Source organism: Herpailurus yagouaroundi, unplaced genomic scaffold, assembly GCF_014898765.1.
Source record: "Herpailurus yagouaroundi ecotype Mexico unplaced genomic scaffold, PumYag 142, whole genome shotgun sequence".
Lineage (NCBI taxonomy): Eukaryota > Metazoa > Chordata > Mammalia > Carnivora > Felidae > Herpailurus > Herpailurus yagouaroundi.
Genome location: NW_024412397.1, coordinates 8,398,952 through 8,422,616, shown reverse-complemented (window position 1 = coordinate 8,422,616; position 23,665 = coordinate 8,398,952). Strand labels below are relative to the sequence as shown.

Genomic DNA, 23,665 nt, shown 5'->3' with positions numbered 1-23,665 from the left:
CATAGTGACTGTGCTTCTTATATTCCACTCAGACATGCTTGTATGTCACTCAGTCATTCAGTATTCACCCATCAAACATTTCGGAGGCTATGAAATGCAAGAACCAAGCTGAGGAAATGTAGAATTATATAAAATATGGTCATTACTTTTAAGGAGCTCACAGAGTAGTGAGGGGGGACAAACCTATAAACAAGGTGCATCGATCATTGGTTTTCAAAATAATACTGTGTTACCGGTTGCGCAGAATCTCAATAGCATGGACCTGGAAGTGTATCTTTATCATTCATGTATAGGTGGGTTAGCTAGGATTGTGCTGACTTAGGCAGGCTGCTGCTGAGATCGGTTCCAGGCTTCACGCGGTGTCCATGTCTTTTCCATATGTCTCTTATCCTCCTTACACTAATGGCGACCCAAGGCACATTCTCAAAAAAAAAAAAAAAAAAAAAAAATAGGGCAAGAAAGAAAGCCGAAAGCTGCCACACGAATTAGGCCTCTGAACGTGTCATGTCCACTGATATTCCACTGGCCAGAGCAAGTCCTGTGGCTCAACCCAAGTCAGGAGGCCAGCAGGACACTCCACCTGCGAGGCCATGCCATGAGTTAGAACCTACGATCTAATATGGAGAGGAAGTAAACTGAGAAAAAAATTATCCAATCTTCCACCTGAAGTATAGTAAGTACATGCTAAAATAAAAATATAAGGAAAATGCTGTGGTATAGGTATGATCATACCTTCTTTTTTTTTTTAACTAATTTTTTATACCCCCAGACAAGCTTTATCAACCAGGCAAGTCTGAAATTCTTAATGCCCATCAATCATTAAAGCCAATATTTATTTCCAGGACTTTTCTCGTGTGGAAAACAACCAGTTAATGACAAAGCAATGACCACAGTAACAATACACTTCTCCCTATTTTAAGAGTCTTTCCCCAATTTTTCAAAAGTTATCTGGGGGGTGCCTGGGTGGCTCAGTTGGTTGAGCGACTGACTTCGGCTCAGGTCATAATCTCACAGTCTGTGAGTTTGAGCCCCACGTCGGGCTCTGTGCTGACAGCTCAGAGCCTGGAGCCTGCTTGGGGTTCTGTGTCTCCCTCTCTCTCTCTGCCCCTCTGTTGCTCATGCTCTGTCTCTCTCTGTCTCAGAAATAAATAAACATTAAAAAAATTTTAAAAAGTGATCTGGAATATCATATTCACTCTTATACATATTATTTATAACCAGCAATGAAAAGTTTTCCAAGTTTATTTTATTTTATTTTTTTGTCCATAGAATAACCCTGAGCACAGCCAACTTTTGCGTGGGGAAAAGAACCTGGACATACTTATGTTTGAACTTCTAAAATGCCATCCACATACCCTAGTATTTCCCAAAATGAGTTCCAGGAAATTCTACTACTATATAACACTGTTGTGGATTGAATTGCCCTCTCCCCTAAATAAGATATATCGAAGTCCTAGCCCTCAGTACCTCATAACGTGACCTTATTAGGAACAGGGACTTTACAAAGATAACCGAATTCAGATGAGGTCATTAAAATAAACCCTAATCCCATAGGACCTACAATATATCCTTATAAAAAGATGAAATTTGGACGAGGACAGATGTGCACAGAGGGAAGATGATGCGAAGACACAAGAAGACAGTCATGTAACCGGCATGATGCATCCACAAGCCAAGGGAGGTCAAAGATTGCCACAAAACACCAGGAGCTGGAAGTGAGAAGGATTCTCCCCCCAGAGCTGCCAACACCTTGATTTCAGATTTATAGCCTCCACAACTATGAGATATTAAATTTATGTCTTAAGCCACCCAGTTTCTCGTACTTTGCTACAGCAGCCCAGGGAAACTAATACCAAGTCTGTATGATGGTCACAATATACATTCATGGAGGAAAGCTTCAGATGCTCTATAATAAAGATCTTGTTTGACTTTGTATATTGTAACATTTCCCAAGCTCAGTTTACCTATGTGTCTCCTTCTACGTGTAACATGTGGAACTTACAATAAATGAAATACATTTGAAAATGCCAGTATAGCCAGCAGAGGTGACTATCGATCTATAACTGAAAGGCGAATGTGATGGGAAGAGCCACCCCAGAAGGGATAAGTCGACATTCCCGAATGCGATACCAAATCCGGCAGTGGCCACACTGTTTGCCTAGCCTCGTGCTGCATTGCTTTAATTTCACTATCGGATGGATAGAGACACTGTATATAATTAACAAGCCTGGTTACAACTACCACTTTCCCCATTTGGTGGTCCTCGACATGCACTACAAGGGAATAAAGGCCAACGCCATATGTGTTTCTGCCTCGTTTTGCAATAAGTGCTTCAGGGGAACTAAGGATGCTCTATGGTGCTTCTGCACCACATTGCCTCGGCACAATGATCCATTTGTCAGATCATAACCACGTCATTGCAAAGTGAGATGCTTGCTCTATGGAGACACCAAGATAGTTCTGTCCTGTTTCCTAGGCCCTGGAAACATTCCCTGTACGCACAGAGAACAAAGATGCAAATTTCAAAAACATTTGTAGTTACGTGACAGAGGAAGCTTTTGAGGGGAGAATGATGAGTCCAGAATTACTGGTATCTCCCAGCCGCAGGCCAGAAGAAAATAAGTTTTGTGACTTTGAAAATAAGTTTTATGGTGAGGAAGAAGTAAATGCCTTGTCTGCCCCCTTTCCGTGGGAGTGTGGGTGGACAGAGATACATGTTTATGTCTCCTCATATCAACTGGATATTTCTCCAAGAGTAAATGCTAGGATTTGATTTTCCATATTGGGCTTCATGAGAAGCATGGGAAGAATAGTGGGGAGATGTCGGCAGAGCCCAGAGAGGTGTAAGAAGACAGAGAGAGTGTTGTCTCAAAACTCATTGTGGCCTGGAGGGGTGCCCGAGTTCCCGCGGGCCCACACTGGACTTCTGACAGGATCTGGGAGCAGAAGTTGCCATATCACAGGAAAGTAGAGTGATGGAACTTCACGTGCATGTGGATATATACAAACCAGATAAGGGGACTCCCATTTCCTCTGTGGACTCCTGTGACTGTCAATCCAGCCTAGATGAAGAGGCAAGGACACTCCAAGATTGAACTTTGACCAGAGATTAGATTAAATGAATCTTCCTTTGACAGGAAACAAACACAAACGTACACACCCAAAAGAAAAGAAAACCTTGATTTACTCAACCTTGAGTAAATCAAGGTTTTCACTTTTTGAGAGTCAAGTTTTAATGAGCCATTTCTTTTTCCTGTCACAGTAAAACAAAGTAGCATAGAGTGTGAAAGTCCAACATGGAACCTGATCAACAAAAGTAGCCAAGAAAATTCAGTGTGTCATTGAGTTCTATTCCACTTCTAAGTCCTGGGGCCAGGATCAAGTTACAGAAATTCTCTAAATCTCAGCCTCCTACTCTTGAAAATGATCATGATAGTATGTGTCTCATAGGATTGTTGTGAGGGTTAAGTAAAACCCAGCATGGGAACCAGGTGCTTGGCAGGAAACTCAGCATGTATCTGGGACACCAGTGAGCATCTCCATCACATTCATATCAGGTGGATTGTAAGCAAGAAAATTCTGGGTCCCCACCCATACTGACAAAGGTATGTTGGCCCCATGTCTATATTTTAACAAACTCAGTGACCCTAATGTGCACTAAAATTTGAAAACTTGGGTATAAACTTGATTACAATTAGCTTCAAAAGAATCTACCAGTGATTTTATGATTTAGTCATTCCTTGCAAAGTTTCACAATTATTAGAATAAGTTGAATCACAACATCCTTAAATCATCTTCTTAATACCTGCCCACACTGTAATGATAGTCCCTTTTTACTTCATATAAGTTACGTTTGGCTTTTTTTTTTTTTTTTCTTAATCGGCATCATCAGAGATGTACTTATTTGGTAGACCTCTTTTCATTGTTTTAAATTCTATTAATCTCTGCTCTCATGCCATAGGGGTTGCTCCACAGTTTGGGGTTTATTTGCAGCTTCTTTTTCAAATCTCTTGAAATGGATATTTGATCATTAATTTTCAGCTTTTTGCTTTCTCAATAGATTTTGTAAAGCTCTACATTTTTCTTTGAGCACAACTTAAAATTCCAGTAGTCACAGTATCTTTCCCAATGCTCAGATTAAAACAGATGTTAAAATTGGAGGGAAAAGTGTTGTGGGAAATGTTTTTAATTTCCATCTGCCATAAGTAAAAAAATAATATTATCTCTGATTATAGCATTCATACATAAAATCTAATATATAATTTAAATCTTTGAACATCACTGGATAAAAATATTTTTAAAATAATAAAGGACGGGGCGCCTGGGTGGCGCAGTCGGTTAAGCGTCCGACTTCAGCCAGGTCACGATCTCGCGGTCCGTGAGTTCGAGCCCCGCGTCGGGCTCTGGGCTGATGGCTCAGAGCCTGGAGCCTGTTTCCGATTCTGTGTCTCCCTCTCTCTCTGCCCCTCGCCCGTTCATGCTCTGTCTCTCTCTGTCCCAAAAATTAAATAAACGTTGAAAAAAAAATTTAAAATAATAAAGGAAATGGTTAGGAACGATACAAAATAAAACAAGGCCATGTAAATAAAGCATTAATAATTTGACAATAAGTTGATAATAAATTTTAACAAGTCATTTTTTATTAAAATGTAGCCTTTTGGAGCATCTGGGTGACTCAGTCAGTTAAGTATCTGACTCTTGATTTCAGCTGTGGTCATGATCTCACAACTCATGAGTTTGAGCCTCACCTTGGGCTCCATGCTGGCAGTGGGGAGCCTGCTTAAGATTCTCTCTCTGTCTCTCTCTCTTTCTCTGTCTCTCTCTCTGCTCCTTCCCACTCGCTCTCACTCTCTCCCTCTAAAAATAAATAAATAAAAACTTTAACAATAGGGGCACCTGGGTGGCTCAGTTGGTTGATTGTCCAACTTTGGCTCAGGTCATGATCTTGCAATTGTTGGGTTCAAGCCCCATTTCCAGCTCTGTGCTGACAGCTCAGAGCTTGGAGCTTGTTTCAGATTCTGTGTCTCCCTTTATCTCTGCCCCTCCCCCACTCACACCTTCTCTCCCTCTCTCTCTCTCTCTTTATTTGTCTCAAATAAATAAATAAATAAATGGATATTTTTTTAAAACTTTAAAAATAAAATTAGATAAAATGTAGCCTTTCTCATGTTGGGTTAAAAATAATCTAATTTTGAACCACTTAACAGAGATTCAAATTTCCAAACTGACTCAAGAAAAAATAGAAAATCTAAAGAGCCTTACATCAATTAAAGAATTAAAGTTATTATTATACAACTTCCTATACACAACCCCTAGTCCCACATAGTTGCAATGTTGAAGTCTATTCAGCATTTAAAGGAGAAGAAATACCAGTCCCATGCAGACTTCTTCAGAAAACAGAGGAGTGATTATTCCACAACTCATTTTATGAGGCTACTGTAACCCAGATGCTAAAACCAGGCAAAGTCAATATAAGAAAAGAAAATTGCAGACAAGTATCTTTCATGCATATAAGTACAAAATCCTTCTAAAAATTAGAAAAGGAAGACTAAAGTGTTATAAGATAATACACTGTGATCAAAATTGGTATGTGCCAGAAATGCAAACATTTCCCAAAATCAATGAATATGTTTCACTATATTAATAAGTTATATGATTATTATAATTGATGCTTAAAAAGCATTTGATAAAATACAATATTCATTTGTGAAAACAACTCTCAGAAAATGTAGGAATAGAAGGGGACTTTCTCAAACTGATGAAGGACATCAATGAAATCACTCAGAAAATATAATTTTTAAGATAAAGATATTGAAAGATAAAGACATTTCATTCCTCATAAGATTGAGAATAAGACAAAGATATCCTCTCTCACCAATTGTTTTCAGTATTCTACATATTCTACTTAAAGTTCTGACTTGTGTAATATGACAAGAAAATAAAGTAAAATCATAAAAATTGGCAAAGAATAAGGAGCTAAGGTCGTGTACCTGGAAAATCCTAAGGAATCGATGACAAAAACAGCTATAACCAAGTGAACTCGGTGATGTTTCAGGATAAAAAATTAATATGCAAAAATTTGTATATATGGGTATATGTATGAATATTACAGAGAGATTATTTATGTATACACCCATATATATTAGTAATGAGAAATTACAAAATGAGAAGAAAAATATCATTTACAGTATCATCAAAAACCATCACATACTCAGAGATAAAATTGGCAAAGTATATAACAGACCTCTACACTGAAAATTACATATTGCTGGGAGAAATTAAAAGATATCTAAATAAGTGGAATGGTAAACTGTTTATGATTGCAATAGTCAGTATTGTCAAGATGTCAGTTCTCTCCAAATTAGCCTATAGATTTGACACAATGCCAGTAAAAATCCTAGAAGCCAGGCATTTTTCTTAGAACTTGATGGGACAGTTTCAAAATACATTTGGAACAGAAAGGTCTAAGACTAGCCAAACTGTCTTGAAAAGACAAAACCAAGTTGGAATAGATACCTTTCTAGAAAATTTTGGGATTTACTACAACTGACAGCAATGAAGACAGACAGTAGACAAAGAAGTCTATGGAACAGAATAGAAAGACAATGATCCATACATATATGGATTAGTAATTTTTTACCAGGACACCAAAGTCCTTTCTCCCAAGCTCATTGCTCATTGCAATGAGAAAAGGAAAATTTCCTTAATAAGTGAAGTGACTGGATATCCCTATGGGAAATCATGAACCTCAACCCCCACCTCACACTATACTCAAATATCAGTTTAACATGAATGGAACTTTGAGATAGGCCAACATTTCTTAAATAAAACAACGAAAGCAAACTGTAAAAAGAAATAATTTGGGCTTCATCAAAATTTAAACCTATGGTCACCAAAAAAGCATTATCAAAAAATTTAAAAAGATGGGGCACCTGGGTGGCTCAGTCAGTTAATCATCCCACTCTCCGTTTTGACTCAGGTCATGATCTTATGGTTTGTGGGTTCAAGCCCTGTGTTGGGCTCTGCACTGATTCTGTGGAACCTGCTTGGGATTCTTTCTCTCTCCCCTTTTCTCTACCCCTCCCTGGTTCACTCTCTCTGTCTCTCTCTCTCTTAAAATAAATAAATAAACTCTGAAAATAATTAAAAAGGAAATAATAAAAATGGAAAGCCACGAACTGGGAATAAATTAGTGATATGCTGAAGCTGGGTGTCCCTAGCTCGCCAGAACCTACCAGAACAGGCAAAAATAACCTACAGTGTTAGAAAACTTTTTAGAAAACTTAAAGAAAACTACTTTCCACTTTCTGGGCTTACATAAATATTATAAACAAAATGAATGAAAACCTGAAGATGAAGTTGTTATCGTAAACATGGTAGAGAAAATTTCTAGTATATAGAATCATCACAACCAACGTGAGTAACAGTAAACTCAATTTTAAAAAATTCTGGCACAGGACACTTATATTAATGAATGTATAAAATAGATATTTTAATTGGAATATACATCGGTAAGGAAATTCTGGAAATCAATTTGGCACGGTCATTCTTGAAAGAGTTTATGGCATTTAATATAATGATTCGGATGTTAGGGCCCGATGTAAGTTAATAATTAAGGATATTAAAGTGACTCAAAATTTATATATAAGAATAAAGTAAACTCTATGACTCAATATGAAATAACTGAATCATTCAGCAAATTGAGCTAAAAGTTGATTATTTTACTGTAGCCTAATTTATATTAGTAAAAAGTTGGCATAAATTTAATATTCATCAAGTAGATCATTTTAAATAAAATATGGCATAGTCATACAATGGAATATTATGTATTCATTAAAAACTATGTCCCCAAGGAATATTTAATAGCATCTGAAAATTCTTATACTAGTGAGTACAATTCAAAGGGTTCAATACTTTATATTCAGTATAATTACAATTGTATGTGAATTTATTTTTATGTTAAGATACACTATTACTTTAACAGAGATGACCTCTGGAAGGTATAATAGCAGTTGAATTTATTTTATTTTATTATTTTTTTTTTTTTTATTTTTTTTCAACATTTATTTATTTTGGGGACAGAGAGAGACAGAGCATGAACGGGCGAGGGGCAGAGAGAGAGAGAGACACAGAATCGGAAACAGGCTCCAGGCTCTGAGCCATCAGCCCAGAGCCCGACGCGGGGCTCGAACTCACGGACCGCGAGATCGTGACCTGGCTGAAGTCGGACGCTTAACCGACTGGGCCACCCAGGCGCCCCGAATTTATTTTATTTTTAAAATGACTTACTGTATCTATTAGAGTGAACATAATTTACTCGGAAATGTAGATAATATTCAGTCAACAGTCATTTTTTTTGTGAAAAGAGAAAAAGAGAGGAGGGGAGGAGGAAGGAGAGGAGAGGAGAGGAGAGGAGAGGAGAGGGGAGGAGAAGAGAGGAGAAAAGGAAGGAAGGGGAGAAGGAATTAAATTAATTGCTGGGGAATTTAAAAATACGGCTGTTGTTTTAAGTCCTGCCAATTGATTGAAGAAATACAGAGGTTCCAATTCACAGTGGCCATTGAGCAGATGGCATCTGGCAACTGAATTTATTACTATTGCCACATTGTAATAAAATACATTTTGACAAATTTCAGCACTGTGGTAAAAATGAAGTCACAATTTCTGAAGAGTTCTTCACATCTCGATGAGTATAAATCATGCTTTGTTTCATTCCTGGTGTGTCTGCATTATACGGATATCAGGATGTGTCTAAATGTGCAGGTATCTGCCTTCTCAGTGTGGCTCCATTTCTAAAGCTGCTGAAATTGAAGGCTGACCACTGCAATATCCCAATATTACGGAAAGTTGGAGACAAGAATATAAAATTCAGAATGATATTGAAAAATCTCATTATTTTCTGGGTAATATCTGGTTCTGTTTAATTCCTTAACACTTCATATAACTGTTAAAAACAAGGCAGACTACCTCAGACAATGGTGTGAACCTAGATTTCAAAATGAGATGAGTAATGACAAATTCCGCACTCCAGAGCATATGGTCAGTTTCTCAGATACCAGATTCTGAATGAATTTATTCATTGATGCTTAATATTAGACCAATGGCTCTGGTCCTGGGACTAAATAATATTTAGTGAACTGCTTATTAATTTAGTGCTAATATTAAAATTTCATGCTTTGAATTGTTATGTAACAATTGTTAACTATAGAGCAGAGAATGGGGCTTTCTTGCTGTCTCAGAAATGTTCTGTAGCCCCAGAGCAGTGGCTGATGGGTGAACACTACCATGAAATTCTAAAGATCAGGCTGGAAGATTAACTGAAGAGGAGTCTTTGAAGGTCTTTCACAGGAGGAGGGCAGCAAGGAGGAACACATCTCCCTCCAAGCACCAGAGAAGCAAAACAACTACTCACAGAATTTGGATTGCTTGCCAGATTGGGACAAGGACCCCCCCAACTTGCCTGTGGTGATGGAGCTGTAGAATCTGGTCGTCCCGCCCAGGCTGGTACCAGTGCGCAAGAGAGTTCGGGGGACAAGAGTTTGGAGATGCAAACTCACCACAATAAGTCTGAGGACAGGTTGCAAGATGCGGGTTACAGCTGTTCATGATGGCCATGTGAGAAGGAAGATAAAGGTCACCAACAAGACAAGATACGTTTCCGCATTTGATGAGACAACAAAGTTTGGATCTTTTAATGAACCAGCTGCAGTAATAAATTTAATTTAAACAAATGCTTTCCATAAACAGTGACTTTTCTGATCACGTGACATTTTGGAAAAAAACAATTTAATTCTCTTTCCCTTAAATATTTAAAGTTATCATGAACAGTAAGTTGCATATAGAGTGAGTGTTACTTTGAGGAATCACTGGCTCATACAAACAACTAAGTGAAATCCAGAATTATAAATGAATTAACCAATTATTTATAGCTATTGCTAATCATGACAAAATCAGTTTTTACATATATGTAATTATTTTATATGTATATTAGGTGTAATTATTAATTTTCTTTAAGCTATTTAATTTAAATAATACCTACACATTTTCACTAATGAACGTCAACAAATATATAAGCCTCTACTCTCTGGAAGATCCTGGAAATGAAATTCAGAAAATTAGGGATGTCGCCAAAGAGCTAAAGAATTCTTTTCTTTTTGCGGGGCTTCTCCTTTTGAGCTATGCTTGGAATTTAAAAGGAAGAGAAGGTAAAAGATTAGGAGCTCACACTCACCTGCTTCGCTGAAGTTCCTGTAAAATTGAACATTTCCCTGTGGAACACCAGGTGGGTGTTAATATTTACAGATTTCTTGGTTTCCAAACATTTAGGCATAATACTTAGTTCCATGTTCCGTCCTTTTTTTGACCCAACCTTCTGAAGTATCAGGAGAAGTGGGATGGATAGAAAGGATATGAGTGTCCTGCAATCAGCTAACAATTAAAACTTATCAGAATCCTTCTTTCAAAAAAAAGGAATGAATTGACATCCAATAGACATTTCCCAAATTTAGTCTAAGTAACTAACATGCAAAAGATGCATTTTGTGTTCAGGCAGCCACAATGAGCTGAATGTTCACTATGTGCTAGACGCACAAAATCATTTAATACCTACATTCCAAAAGCCTATATTTTAAAGAATACTCCAGGGGCACCTGGGTGGCTCAGCGGTTGAGCATCCAACTTCAGCTCAGGTCAGGATCTCTTGGTTGGGTTCATGAGTGCAAGCCCCGCATTGGGTTCTCTGCTGTCAGCTCAGAGCCCGCTTTGGATCCTCTGACCCCCCCCCTCTCTCTCTGCCCCTCCCCTACCTGTACTTGCTCTCAAAAATAAATAAACATTTAAAAAATACTATAAGGGAGCACATGTGTTTGTTGTTAGTATGGTTCTTCCTTTAAAACCAATTTTCCATTTGCAATGTTACAAGATGGAAATTATCAAGAAACTGGTCAAAGAGTTCATCATCCTGTCATATTCTATTACTCACTAGATGATGTTTTGCTTCATGTTAGAAACTTGCATCTCTGATCTGGGGTGCCTGGGTGACTCAGTCAGTTGAGCATCTGAATCTTGATTTGGGCTCTGGTCATAATCCCAGGGTCATGGAATCGAGGCCTGCATCCAAATCCATGTAGATGGCCCAGAGCCTACTTGGGATTCTCTCTCTCTGCCCCTCCCCTGCATACACTCATTCATGCTCGCTCTCTCTCTCTCTCTCTCTCTCTCTCTCAAAATAAATAAATAAACTTAAAAAATAATTTAAAAAATAAAAATAAATAAAACGCTAAAAAAACAAAACGTAACTCTGATGCTCTGTTTCCTACAGCCCCTGCATGCTCCACTTGTCTCCACCTGTCAGGCTCAAGGTAATAGCTATAGTTGGAATGTTCCTGCCTCAAACCAGATCCATTTAAAACCTCATCGGCTGAGAAAGAAAGGTTTCTGTCTTTCTCAGAGCTGATGACCCATTCAATCTTCACACATCACCCGAGGTCTCACTATGCCTTTTCCAGAACCATTTCTCCTGAGTGTAGCTACCCTTTTTTGCCAGACCTTGTCCAATTCAATTTGACCAAACCTTGTTTTGTAGTCCCCTTGGACTGTTCTTGTGGTTCCCACCTGGACACTGGTCCCAGGCCTTTTGGGGTGTAGTCTATTCCTTTGGACCTCTTAATCCACCCCTAGAGTAGAAATGCTCTTGTAAATGCAATAGCAGATTCAATAATAGTAAGAAGCATCTTTGTTGGACATAACAAATCGTTTTGTAAATACTTCACCTTGCTATTGTTTTGGGCCATTTAAAATTAAATTATGCTTTCTCATATGTTGGCCATTATATAAACCAAAATTTTCTCAAAATACAATCTCATGGGCACTGTTTGGGATTTTTTTTTCCACTCTAGAATTCTATAGTTCCATATGTCTGAGTACATTTTAATCTAATATTTTTTTTATTTAACCTTTTCAAATATTTCTCTCTTCACATATTCAGCAGTCTTCACAAGACTTAATGTTGGTAGAATTTTTATCCATGGTTTAGGATATTGCATTTAAACAGCTAGTTTCTGTGTCTGCTTCGGCAGCACATACACTAAACAGCTTAGTTTATTTCCTAATTCTTTTGGGTGCTTGGAAATGTGTTGTTTAGTGTGTCTTAACAGTGTTCTGTTATTGTTGATTACCTTAAAAGAAAATAGTCAGAGGGGCGCCTGGGTGGCTCAGTCAGTTGGGCATCCAACTCTTGATTTCAGCTCAGGTCATGATCCCAAGGTCATGGGACCTAGCCCTGTGTCAGGCTTCATGCTGAGTGTGGAGCCTGCTTAAGATTCTCTCTCTCTCCCTCTGCCCCTCCCCCCAACACTCTCTCTCAAATAAAAATAATAATAATAATGAATAAAATAATTGGAATATACATACATACCTTGATGAATTGAAAACTCTCATAGACCTCCTTTCTTCCTATGCCTCTCACTTCTTTTGTTCCAATTGGCATAAGAACTCTTTCCTGCCAGATCAGTCATGAGTCAGTAGAGATGGGATTAGTCTATTTGAGCAGAAATTAAAGAACAGCTTTGAATTAAGTGTGCTGGTTTGTTCTACTGGAACATAGTATCACTTTCAAAGCATCCCTCGTAGTTCCTCTGATGCCACTACTTCCTTGGCAATACTCTAAAATGGGTTCTTCACATCAACATTTCTCATAGTGTGGTCCCCAGGGCAGCGGCATCAACATCCTCTGGAAACAGGTAGAAATGCAAATTGAACGGCCCGGCCTGGACCTACTGTATCAAAAATGAGAAGGGTGGAGTGCGCCCCACAATCTATGTTCAAGCAAGCCCTTCAGGTAATTTTGATGCACATTAATGTCTGAAAACCAGCACTCTCAGCAGTAAAACCCAAAGGTAGGCTCTTATGTGAGAAGGTGACATAATAAGAGGGTGGTTAAGACACCTGCCTCATACAATTATTTCACAAAGTTAAATAGTTTAAAAAGTCACTTCGGGGGGGGGGGGGGCAATTTTAGCTATTTCACATTGAAATGGTCTTTCCAGTGGAAACCATCACAAATTTTAGTGAAGCAGCATATTTTACATTACTAAGGGCACAAAATGATTTACTCCTTGTAAATGTGGGAAGATTTTTTCCATGAAAATGGAATCAAAGAAGAAGAATTTACTAGATAACTTGAGCTGCCTTCATTCTCTGCTGGATTAAATTAGTATACTTTTTAATTGAATCTCAAATCCTTGGAAATTACCCATTAGGATGAAATAGATTTTGAATATTTAAAAACTAAAAATAAAATTTCTTAGAATAATCCTTTTTGTGGGATGAAAGAAATAGTATCAAAAGGAAGGTTGGCACGTTTTAGACATTAACAAGGGCTTACCATGAGTTGCTAGGTAGCAAAGTGTGTGAAGCCTGGGGGAGTGGAAGGCAGACAAGAAGGTCACGGCAATACATTTTACCTGCTTGATATCACCTACAGCTGGCCCAGGAAGGAGTCCCTTGGGGCAGGTTATCTGATATCTGTGTATTTTTTTGTAAATGTGCCTCACCAATTTTGACATCTAGAGCCCTATATCATGTGAATCGTATGAAATTCAATTATTCATTATTTTTCAGTTTTCCAGTTCCATATTTCTTTAATGTCCATTGTGATGATTGTACCCTTTCTCTGTTTATTTTTTCTAGGTTTTATCTGCTTACATTAGAGCACACAGATATTTCGGTGAAAATGCAATGGTTCTTTGGGTCCTCTGTAATACTCCATGGGTTATAGGTGATTTTTCATGTGTCATCCATTTCGAGGACACGTGATGTCAGGGTTATTTTTTTTACATGATTTTTTTTTCAGATATCAAACTATGGGTGTGAATATCAAGGGTCAATGCAGCCTTAAGTAACACTAAAATTGGTTAATGATGTTTATTTCAATATTTTACAAGAAGTGTTATTGGCATGTTGGCATGTCTTGGCATGTTGGCAATGATTCTTTGGTTGCTATCTTCAGACTCTGTAATTGATAGACAGGAAGGAATTTAGAGGAATGTTTTACATTCCACTTTTATAACAAAAGTATTTTACCTCTGCTCAACAGATGCCACTGACATACGATTACTTCCAAATGTAAAAGCTGAACATCAAAAGGGTCTTGGCCAAAGAAAAGATTTCTGTTCACGCATTATCTGTATGCATGAGTCATTCTGTTGGGTCCAACTTTCATTTATACTCTTACATGAGATCAGGCCCCTTTGATCCCCCTTGTAATCCCATTGGTGTGTGAAATGTGGTGGCAATGTGAGTGATGTATTTTAATGCAAAATATTGAGACTTTACTTTGATTGTACACAAGAATTTTAAGATTTATGGAATGTATATATATATATATATATATATATATATACTTTTTATTGCAGATAATTAATGGGGCAATGATCTTTCTTCATTGCTTCAGCTATGTAATTTATCTTGTTTTTCTTTTCTGGAGGATATGAATGTGAAATCCATATACATATTAGTTTTATGGGTCAATAATCCAAGTAAAAAATTGAATTAGATTATTCTGGTCAAAAATATCTAGACACTTGAATATAAATATGGTCCATTTGGTTACTACATTTCAAGCTATCATGCTTAAATTAAATTTAACCCATTTGGAATCTGAATTTTTTGTATTGTTTTTTGGCATCAGCAAAGCAATTCTCTGCAAAGTACTTGCCACAGAAAAGATCTTTCTATTATATAGGCAATTCCAGCTCAGTACCAATAAACACTCAGTATTTCAAATGGTGGCATTATGATGGATGATGGCACATTCTTAAACATATCAATCATTTCTCAACTGCAGCTGCACCATTATGCCTCTCAAAATCATTAATTCAACAGCACTGCCTTTCAAGCACGATTCACAATTAAATTCAAACTCACAAAGATGTATCTGCCAGCAGTTCTTAAACTTTTTATTATCATGACATTATTCTTTTTATAATTCCTCAATTCTTGTGGTGCATATTCGTCATGGGATATATTTATTTCATTCCTATAAGTTAACCAATGCTTATTTATTGATTGCTTGCTATAAACCAAGAATGTGGTGCTTGGAATTGGGGATATTTTATAGGTCATACCAAGTTCTTTGCTGCCTGGAACTTATGAACTAACCTTATTTTTTATAAAGTGCATCTGATGCATTTAAATGGGGATCAAGGGCTGTGGAACTTTGCAGTAGCCTTTGAGATACACAAGTTATAAAGCAAGGTTTGGGATTGTTGCCTGATAGTCAGATTTTCAACTGTAGAATACCCAAGAATGAAAGTGGCTATATATGTTTGTTTTGCTTAACAAAACAATATCTGAAGTTCTGCAGAAGTAAATAATGGCTATCTGCAATTATCATATGCTGAATGTGACTGTGAATACAATGTGTTTTGAGAGTCAGTCTAGGTGTGCGTTAAAAGCTTCATAACACGAAGGTAAAATTGAGTAAATTCTTCCTTCAATTAAATAAGACATTCCTCGCAGTAGTTATATATATGGCTTGCATTTAAGATTGTGTGAAGTAGCAGACACTAAGCATCATTTTGACAGAGACCTCACTTAGCTTTTACCCTTATGTTTCCATTGTACAATTTCACCATTTCATCCTCACCACAGAGAACACAACGCAACACAAAGTGTAGAATGAGTGAGTGAATGAATTATTGATTAAGAATAGTTTAACTGGGGTGCTTGGGTGGCCCTGTCTGTTGAGCATCCAACTCTTGATTTTGGCTCAGGTCATGATCCCAGGGTCATGGGATTGAGCCCTACATCAGGCTCTGTGCTGAGTGTGGAGCCTGCTTCGGATTCTCTGTCTCTGTCTCTCTCTCTCTGTCTCTCTCTCTCTCTCTCTCTCTCTCCCCATCCATCTCCCCATATTGCACATTCTCTCTCTAAAAAGAAAAAAAAATATTATAATTAACTCATTTTCTCACACATCACATGGAAAAAGGCAGTGTTTCGCACCATGTACCGGTGTTCACAAGGGGCACAGTAATGTTTTCTGAAGGCTGTAGGTAGTTCCACAAATTAATACAGTGCTACCATAAAGACTCACACCTGTTTTCACTTAATTTGCACCATTCTTTGTTTCTCTGCAGAGAGATTCAATGTATACCTTATGCCTACACCAAACCTGGATATTTATGGCGAATGCACAATGCAGATCACTCATGAGAATATCTATCTCTGGGATATCCACAATGCCAAGGTCAAACTGGTGATGTGGCCTCTCAGCTCACTGAGGAGATATGGACGGGACTCAACGTGGTTCACCTTTGAGTCAGGAAGGTAAGCTCTAAGTGTCACAACCAGGGGGTGGGTGAAAAATAAACTCCTGAAAGAAAGGTTCTGTCCATCTGCCCAGGATGACCACTGTGTTTAGAAAGGGTAGAGATGACCAAATACATAATTTCTCCAGATTCTTTTTTGGTTTTTTTAATATGAAATTTATTGTCAAATTGGTTTCCATACAACACCCAGTGGTTATTGCAACCTCAGAGGAGGTGCCCTCCTCAGATTCGTGTTGATAACCTAAATAAAGTGTGTTCATTCTATGACAGGTTAATTACCCCATTCTAAAAATTTCAGTCTTTTACACTGGCCTCAAACTAATTTCATAATTATTTCTATCATGCCATATAGTTTGCAATATTATTACAATACTATATTTTTAGTGTATCCAATAATATTATCAGTGCAATAGGATTCCCATAAAATTCAACATGTCCCTACTAGCCTTATTTTTGTGAGTTCTTTATAAGCAAAAAAATTTTGAAAGGAGTTTTATATTAAATTGTTTAAATATTACATTTTAATATTGCCGATATTATTATTGCCGATAAGTTAATCCAGTATTCATTTATCCAGATTTTTATGTTAACATTAATTAAGTGTAAATGTTAATTCAGAGTGACTGAAGAAATATTTTCAAACCTGTAATATATGAAATGTATAACACAGATTTTAAATACAGTATGTCAAAAGCAAGTATGTTGGTTTCTTAATTATAGCATATGGTCGGAATCCGTAAATGTTTTAAATGAGTGGTTGTTTCTTAATCACAATTTACAGACAGAAGTTTAGACATGAGCTTCAACCAGCTAAGTGAATATCTTTGCGCAATGACCCCTACCCCTTTGAGATATTGTTGTCACATATACAAGACAAGACCTACTTAGATTTGGAGATTCTGTATAATAAGAGATGTTTAACATATCAGTCTTCACACTGGGGACATGATTTATCACATTCTGAAAATGAATCTGTGACATTATAAGATAATTTTAGCAAAGTTTTATTGTACTTGATACAGCAATCTTAATTTCATAACTTTCTTCTTACAAAACTACTAAATACTTATTCAAGGTCAGTTTCTAATAATATCCATCTAGATTAGGTCAAGGCCATATATTTTTTAGAATTTTAAGCAGAGGGGAGAAAATAAGCAGAGCTGAGCTGAAGTAATTCTACCACTCAGTTTTGCACTAGGTTATATTAAACCCTCTACTACACTGATTTCTCTAAGAGGCTCCAATCCTGTGGTTACTTAGTGGTTATGAGTTCACTCAACTGTCTATTTCCAATCTGCCTAGATATTGGCAGTAATAAGAGTAATCACATTTTAGATAACTGTTAGGAAATAATTCTCTTAAGAAAATGAATATTTTGGGGCATGTATACTATTTTAAAATTTATAAGGTTATGAAAAAGGGATTATAACTTACTGACCTAAGGTTTCCGATACATTTTTTTTACTGGTCATGAAAGTTAATGTACATATAGAAAAAAGTGATGGTTTATTTTCATTACTTAATAACATTACCACCAAAATTCCCTCCTCTGGATTTTTCTCCTAGGTGTTCCTATTTTCCTATTTTCTTTTTTTTTATTATTTATTATTAACATACAGTTGACATGCAATGTTATATTGGTTTCAGGGTTACAACATAATGATTTGATAATTCCATGCATTCTCAGTGCTCACCATGATAAGGGTGTCACCATGTCACCGTCTGTCATCATATAGTGTTATTACAATGTTATTGACTATATGCCCTGTGCTGTACTTTTCTTCCATGACTCACTTACTTTATTTCATAACCAGAAGTTAATCTTCATCTGTTTCCATTCTCCCTGTCCCACGGCTTTCTGGCAACCACCAGTTTGTTCTCTGTATTTGTGTGTCTGTTTGGTGTTTGTTTGTTTGTGTGTTTGCTCATTTGTTTTGTTTTGTTTTTTAGATTCCCCATATAAGAGAAATAATGTGGCATTTGTCTTTTTCTGTCTGACTTATTTCACTTACCATAACACCCTCTAGGTCCATTCTTGTTGCAAATGGCAAAACTTCATTCTTTTTAAAGGCTAAGTCTATCGCGTATATATGAGTGTGCAGGAGGTGGGAACATACCACATCTTCTTTATCCACTCATCTGTGAATGGGCATTTTGGTTGCTTCTACATGTTGGCTATTATAAGTAATGGTGTTTTAAATATAGGGGTGTATACATCTTTTTGAATTCATGGTTTCATTTTCTTTGGAAATACCCAGTGGTGCGATTACTAGATCATATGGTATTTCCAATTTTAAGTTTTGAGGAGCCTCTATACTGTTACCTGTCTATCCCCTCATTTCAGAAGGCATCTTCTCAGGATTTTGAATAACAGTAAGGTTTCTTTTTCTTTTATGGTGGTTATGGAGAATTTTCACTCCATTTAGAAATGTTCACATTAGTTTTTGCCAGTTTCTTTCTTGATTCTTCAAAGTCTTTAAGGGGAACAGACTGGCTCTCCAACAGTGTTTAAGTTGATATTCTCAACCAAAACATCCAACTACCTGATGTGCAACTTGGTTTATTTGACAGTCACTATTAATTGGTCTTCTGTGATCTTGGTAATTTTTAATAATTTTAAGATACATTAAAAAATAAAACATATCAGAGTAGGTAAGGACCACAGTCTTCAAGGTTTTTATGTTTTATTTTTGTTTTCTTGTTTGTTTAGTTTTGTTGGTTTAGGAGATAATTTTTTTCTACACTTTTTATCAGAATAACTTCTTAATAAATAATAATATTTAAAAATCATCTTGACACCCAAGCTTCTCCGTGCCTGGGAATCGGAGAGAACTAGATTTAGGTCATTGCTCTGTCACTTGTTAATAGCTTCCAGTTTTCTTCTTTGCATTAGAAGTAGTATCATCTCTGCCTCCTACATAAATTTGTACAGATTGAGCGAGTTTGTGATCGGAAAGCAGCACACAGCACAGTACTGTCACGCGATGGGCATTTAAGAAACAATGATTACGTACGCTTCTCAGAAATTATGTATTTATTTTCCACTTTCTGAACGAAGCTTCTACTTATCTCTGAAGATCTCTATTCTTAGGGAACTCTGCTAAGGCACATCCTTAGCCAAAACCGGAAATGTGGGGAGAGATGAGCCAAGCAAAAAGCTTGGGAGAAGCCGGCATTCAAATGCTGGAAAAATCATTAGAAACTCAGTGTCTGAGAATAAAAATCAGTGTTACCTGTCATGAGTCAGGAATTTGAGGCGGAAATGGGTCTGGTACAGCAAGACTTCAGAGTACAAATAAGGGGAAAATACCGAACGGCTGTCTTTGTGCTAACTGGTGCTTGGAGCATAATTTTATGGGTTACTAGGTGCCTATTTCATTGAAGAGTCAGCAGATATACAAGAACTCTCTCATTTACCGTGTGTAATTCTTTGGAATGAGTTACACTCCAATAGTATTGCCTGCGGGAAAATCAGAGTGTAGAGCAATGAAAATCAAACTTCCTTACCCTTAAGTACATTAAGGGAAAAAACCTAAAGGAATCTGGACAAAAAGCTACTAGAACCAAGAAGTGAATTTAGCATGGTTGCAGCATATAAGGTCAATATACAAAAATCAATTTTATTTTATATATAAGTAATGCATGATTGGAAGGGAAAATGTTTTGAATATCTCTTCTAATCTCATAAAAATATGAAATATGTATAGGTTATTTTAACGAAATATGTGCAAGACCTATACATTGAAAACCACAAAATATGACTAAGAGAAATTAAAGAAGACCAAAATAAATGAAGGTATATACCACATTTGTGAATTGGAAGACGCTGTATTCATAAGATAACAGTCCTCTCCAAATCAATGGGCACATTCATTTTAATGTCAACAATCCCAAATTACTTTTCTAAATTAAGTGTCAAGTTGATTCTAAAAGGTATTTCGAATTACAAAAGACCTAGAGTAGCAAAAGCAATTTGGAAAAGAACATATCTGATGGATTTCTACTACCCTATTTTAATCCTTGTTATGAAGCCACAATAATCAAGACTATGTGATAGTGACATAAGAATAGACCTAACAATCACCAGAAAAGAATGAAGAGTTCAAAATGGACACCTACATATATGGCCGATTTATTTATTTGTTAATCTGCTGTGTTAATTTAATGTGAAAAAGAAACAAATGGTGTGGGAACAACCAGATACCCACTAGGAGAAACACGAACCTCAGCTCTTACCTCACTTGCATGGACTGAATTCTGAATTGTGCCCCCCTCCCCCGCTTTCACAGCAATATTCATATATTGAAGCCCTAATTCCCAAGTGTGATGGTATTTGGAGCTGAGATTTTGGGGCCTTTGGAAGACAATTCAGTTTAAATGAGACCATGAGGGTGGGGCATCATGGTAGGAATAAGGTCCTTATAAGAAGAGATACCAGAAAGCTGCTTTCTCTGTCCTGCCATGTGAGGTGGCCCCAAGGAGAAGGTGGCCATCTACAAGAAACAAAGAGAATCCTCATCAGAAATTGACCATAGTGACACCTTGATCTTGGACTTCCAGCTTCCAGAAGTATGTGAAAATAAATGTCTATTCTTTAAGCCCCCTTGTCCATGGTTATTTGTTATGGCAGCTCAAGCTAATACACTCCACCAAACTCCAAATGCATATATATTTACATAACAAAACTAAAATTATAAAATTTATAACAGAAAACAGAGGAAAATATTTGTAACCTTGAAATAGGCAAACATTTCTTTTTTTATTTTATTTTTTAAAATTTACATCCAAATTAGTTAGCATATAGTGAAACAATGATTTCAGGAGTAGATTCCTTTGTGCCCCTTACCCATTTAGCTCATCCCCCTCCCACAACCCCTCCAGCAACCCTCAGTTTGTTCTCCATATTTATGAGTCTCTTCTGTTTTGTCCCCCTCCCTGTTTTTATATTCTTTTTGTTTCCCTTCCCTTATGTTCTCTTAAAGTCCTCATATGAGTGAAGTCATATGATTTTTGTCTTTCTCTGACTGACTAATTTCACTTAGCATAATACCCTCCAGTTCCATCCACACAGTTGCAAATGGCGAGATTTCATTCTTTTTGATTGGAAATAGGCAAACATTTCTTAAATACTAAACCAAAACCACAATCCAAAGAAAAAATATTTATAATTTCATCAAAATTAACATCTACTCTTTAAAAGACATCTTATAGAAAATGAAAAGGCAAGCCCTAGACAGGGAAAAAAATTCATAAATCATGTGTCTGACGATGTTTATATTTGTGATCCTTAAAGAACTCTCAACCCAAAATAAGAAGCAAACAATCCATTCAAAAAGTAGGCAAAAAAATGTTGGACCAGTTATAAAAGAAGATACACCGATAAACAGTACAAACAAGAAAGGATGCTTATTATCATCATGAGTCCTGAGGAAATATGGGTTAAAACCACAAGAAGACACCAGTATATTCTCCCCTCTAGCAAAAGAGAAAACATGACAAAACCCTGACACTGTCAACTGGAGAAGGAACAGCTCTTGACTCGGTGTCATGGCCAATACGAATGGAAGGTAGAACATCACTTCAAGTACGAGTTTGGCAGTTTTTTACGTACACCATATGACAGAGCAATTTTACTCCTAGATACTTACCTATCAACTGTCTGTGGCCATACCACCCTGAACATGCCCGATCTTGTCTGATAGTTACCTACCAACTGCCCCCAAACAACACATGAATACTTGTGTTGGGAGGGTCAGAGCAACTTCATGTGTAACAGTCCAAAACTGGAAACAACTTAAATGTCCACCAATAAGTGGACAGACAAATTATAATGTAGTTACACAACAGAATACCACCTATCCGGGACACTCAATGTAGGTGGATCTCAAAAACATTCTAAGCAATATGTATGTTTTCATTTCCAGAAAACCCTACAAGAGGCAAAACTTAATTTATAGGGATAGAAAGCAGATCAGTGGTTGCCTGGCACTGAGGTTGAGGTTGGGAGAGAATGGACTACAACTAAGGAAATCTGGGGGTGACGAAAAATGTCCTATATCCTGACGTGTGTCAAAACACACAGAATTGTTTACTAAATATTGGCATTCTTATTTTTTTAATATTGGTATTATTATCTGCAAGTTATGCTCCAGTGTTTTCCATGTGAAACAAATTGTGGGAAAAGAAAATAGAACATTAACCGGTCTATGATCGGTCTATGTTATATTCTTTCATGCCGTTTGGATGTTTGGCAACAAGCATTTGTTACTTTTATAATAAAATACTTCCTCTGGAAGGAATGGGGCCAAGGAAGGAAAAAGAGCCTCAGGCACTCTCTGGACAGGGAGTCTTGAAGCTGTGAGGTACAACTAGGCCTTTATTCCTGGAGAGGCACTACAAGATCAGAAATCTGTTTTTGTAACCTGTCCAGGTGGTACGCTTTCTATATTCTCTATGTCAGTCTCCATTTTTCCTTCGTATTGAGAATTTTTTTTGATACCTATATTGTCTGATTAAAAAGTTAATACAGACTTGAAGGAGATGTTGGAAAGAAAAGCTTAAAACTCACTCATAGTTTCTCCATCCTAAGATAACTGCTTTGACTATCTTGATGTACTTCTTTCCAGTATATTTTAAAATTGATGTAACTAAAGATGTTTATCCTTCATTTTCACCTAATATGATACTGAGAAGTCATCTCTGAGTCCTGTAAAATCAAGATTCTAATGGCTGTGTGGCCTCTGCACATATGGCTATGCCATCATTAATGTAACATTAAGATGTTTCCAAAATAAACTATTCTAAATAAAGCCCCACTGACCATCTGTGAAAAGTTGTGCAAATCTCTGATTATTTCCTTAGCAAAGCCTTTTTAAAGTCCTACTGGGTCAAAGGACGTGAATGTTTTCAACGTCTTCACAAAAGAGCAAATTGCTTTCAAGGAAAGTCATATCAATTCATACATCCTCTAATGGGGCAAAGAGACGGCTCTTTTTGACCCTATAACCACAAGCACTAAAATGATGATTTAAGATGTTTCTATTTCAATCAAGGACTTTGACATCTCTCTTTGTTCTTTTCATTTTGGTCTTTATCTTTATGATTGGAGGTCTGTCCTTGTATATAGTGTTCATTTGTATTTTTTTCCTTCTCTAAATTTGGGTGTCCTTTGCCCTTTAATAATTGGACTATTGACCATTATTCTAGGCATCTATTTTGTAAATTTCAGACAATCCCACTCTTGTGAAAGGAAGCCAAGGACAGAAAGTCTGGCCATGCTTGATCCAGGGAAATAAAAGCAGGACATTGTGTTCCCTGAGTCAGGACCCGGGGGGGGG

The 23,665-nt window shown here is 36.9% G+C and overlaps 1 protein-coding gene across 1 annotated transcript in view; it reads left to right on the top strand.

The window, feature by feature from the left end:
- DOK6 (docking protein 6) overlaps positions 1 to 23,665 on the top strand; it is a 371,687-nt gene that overhangs the window by 214,257 nt on the left and 133,765 nt on the right. Inside the window, exon 5 of the mRNA XM_040478594.1 lies at positions 16,137 to 16,326. Within this exon, the coding sequence (XP_040334528.1) occupies positions 16,137 to 16,326 (190 nt within the window). The remainder of the gene's footprint in view (positions 1 to 16,136; positions 16,327 to 23,665) is intronic.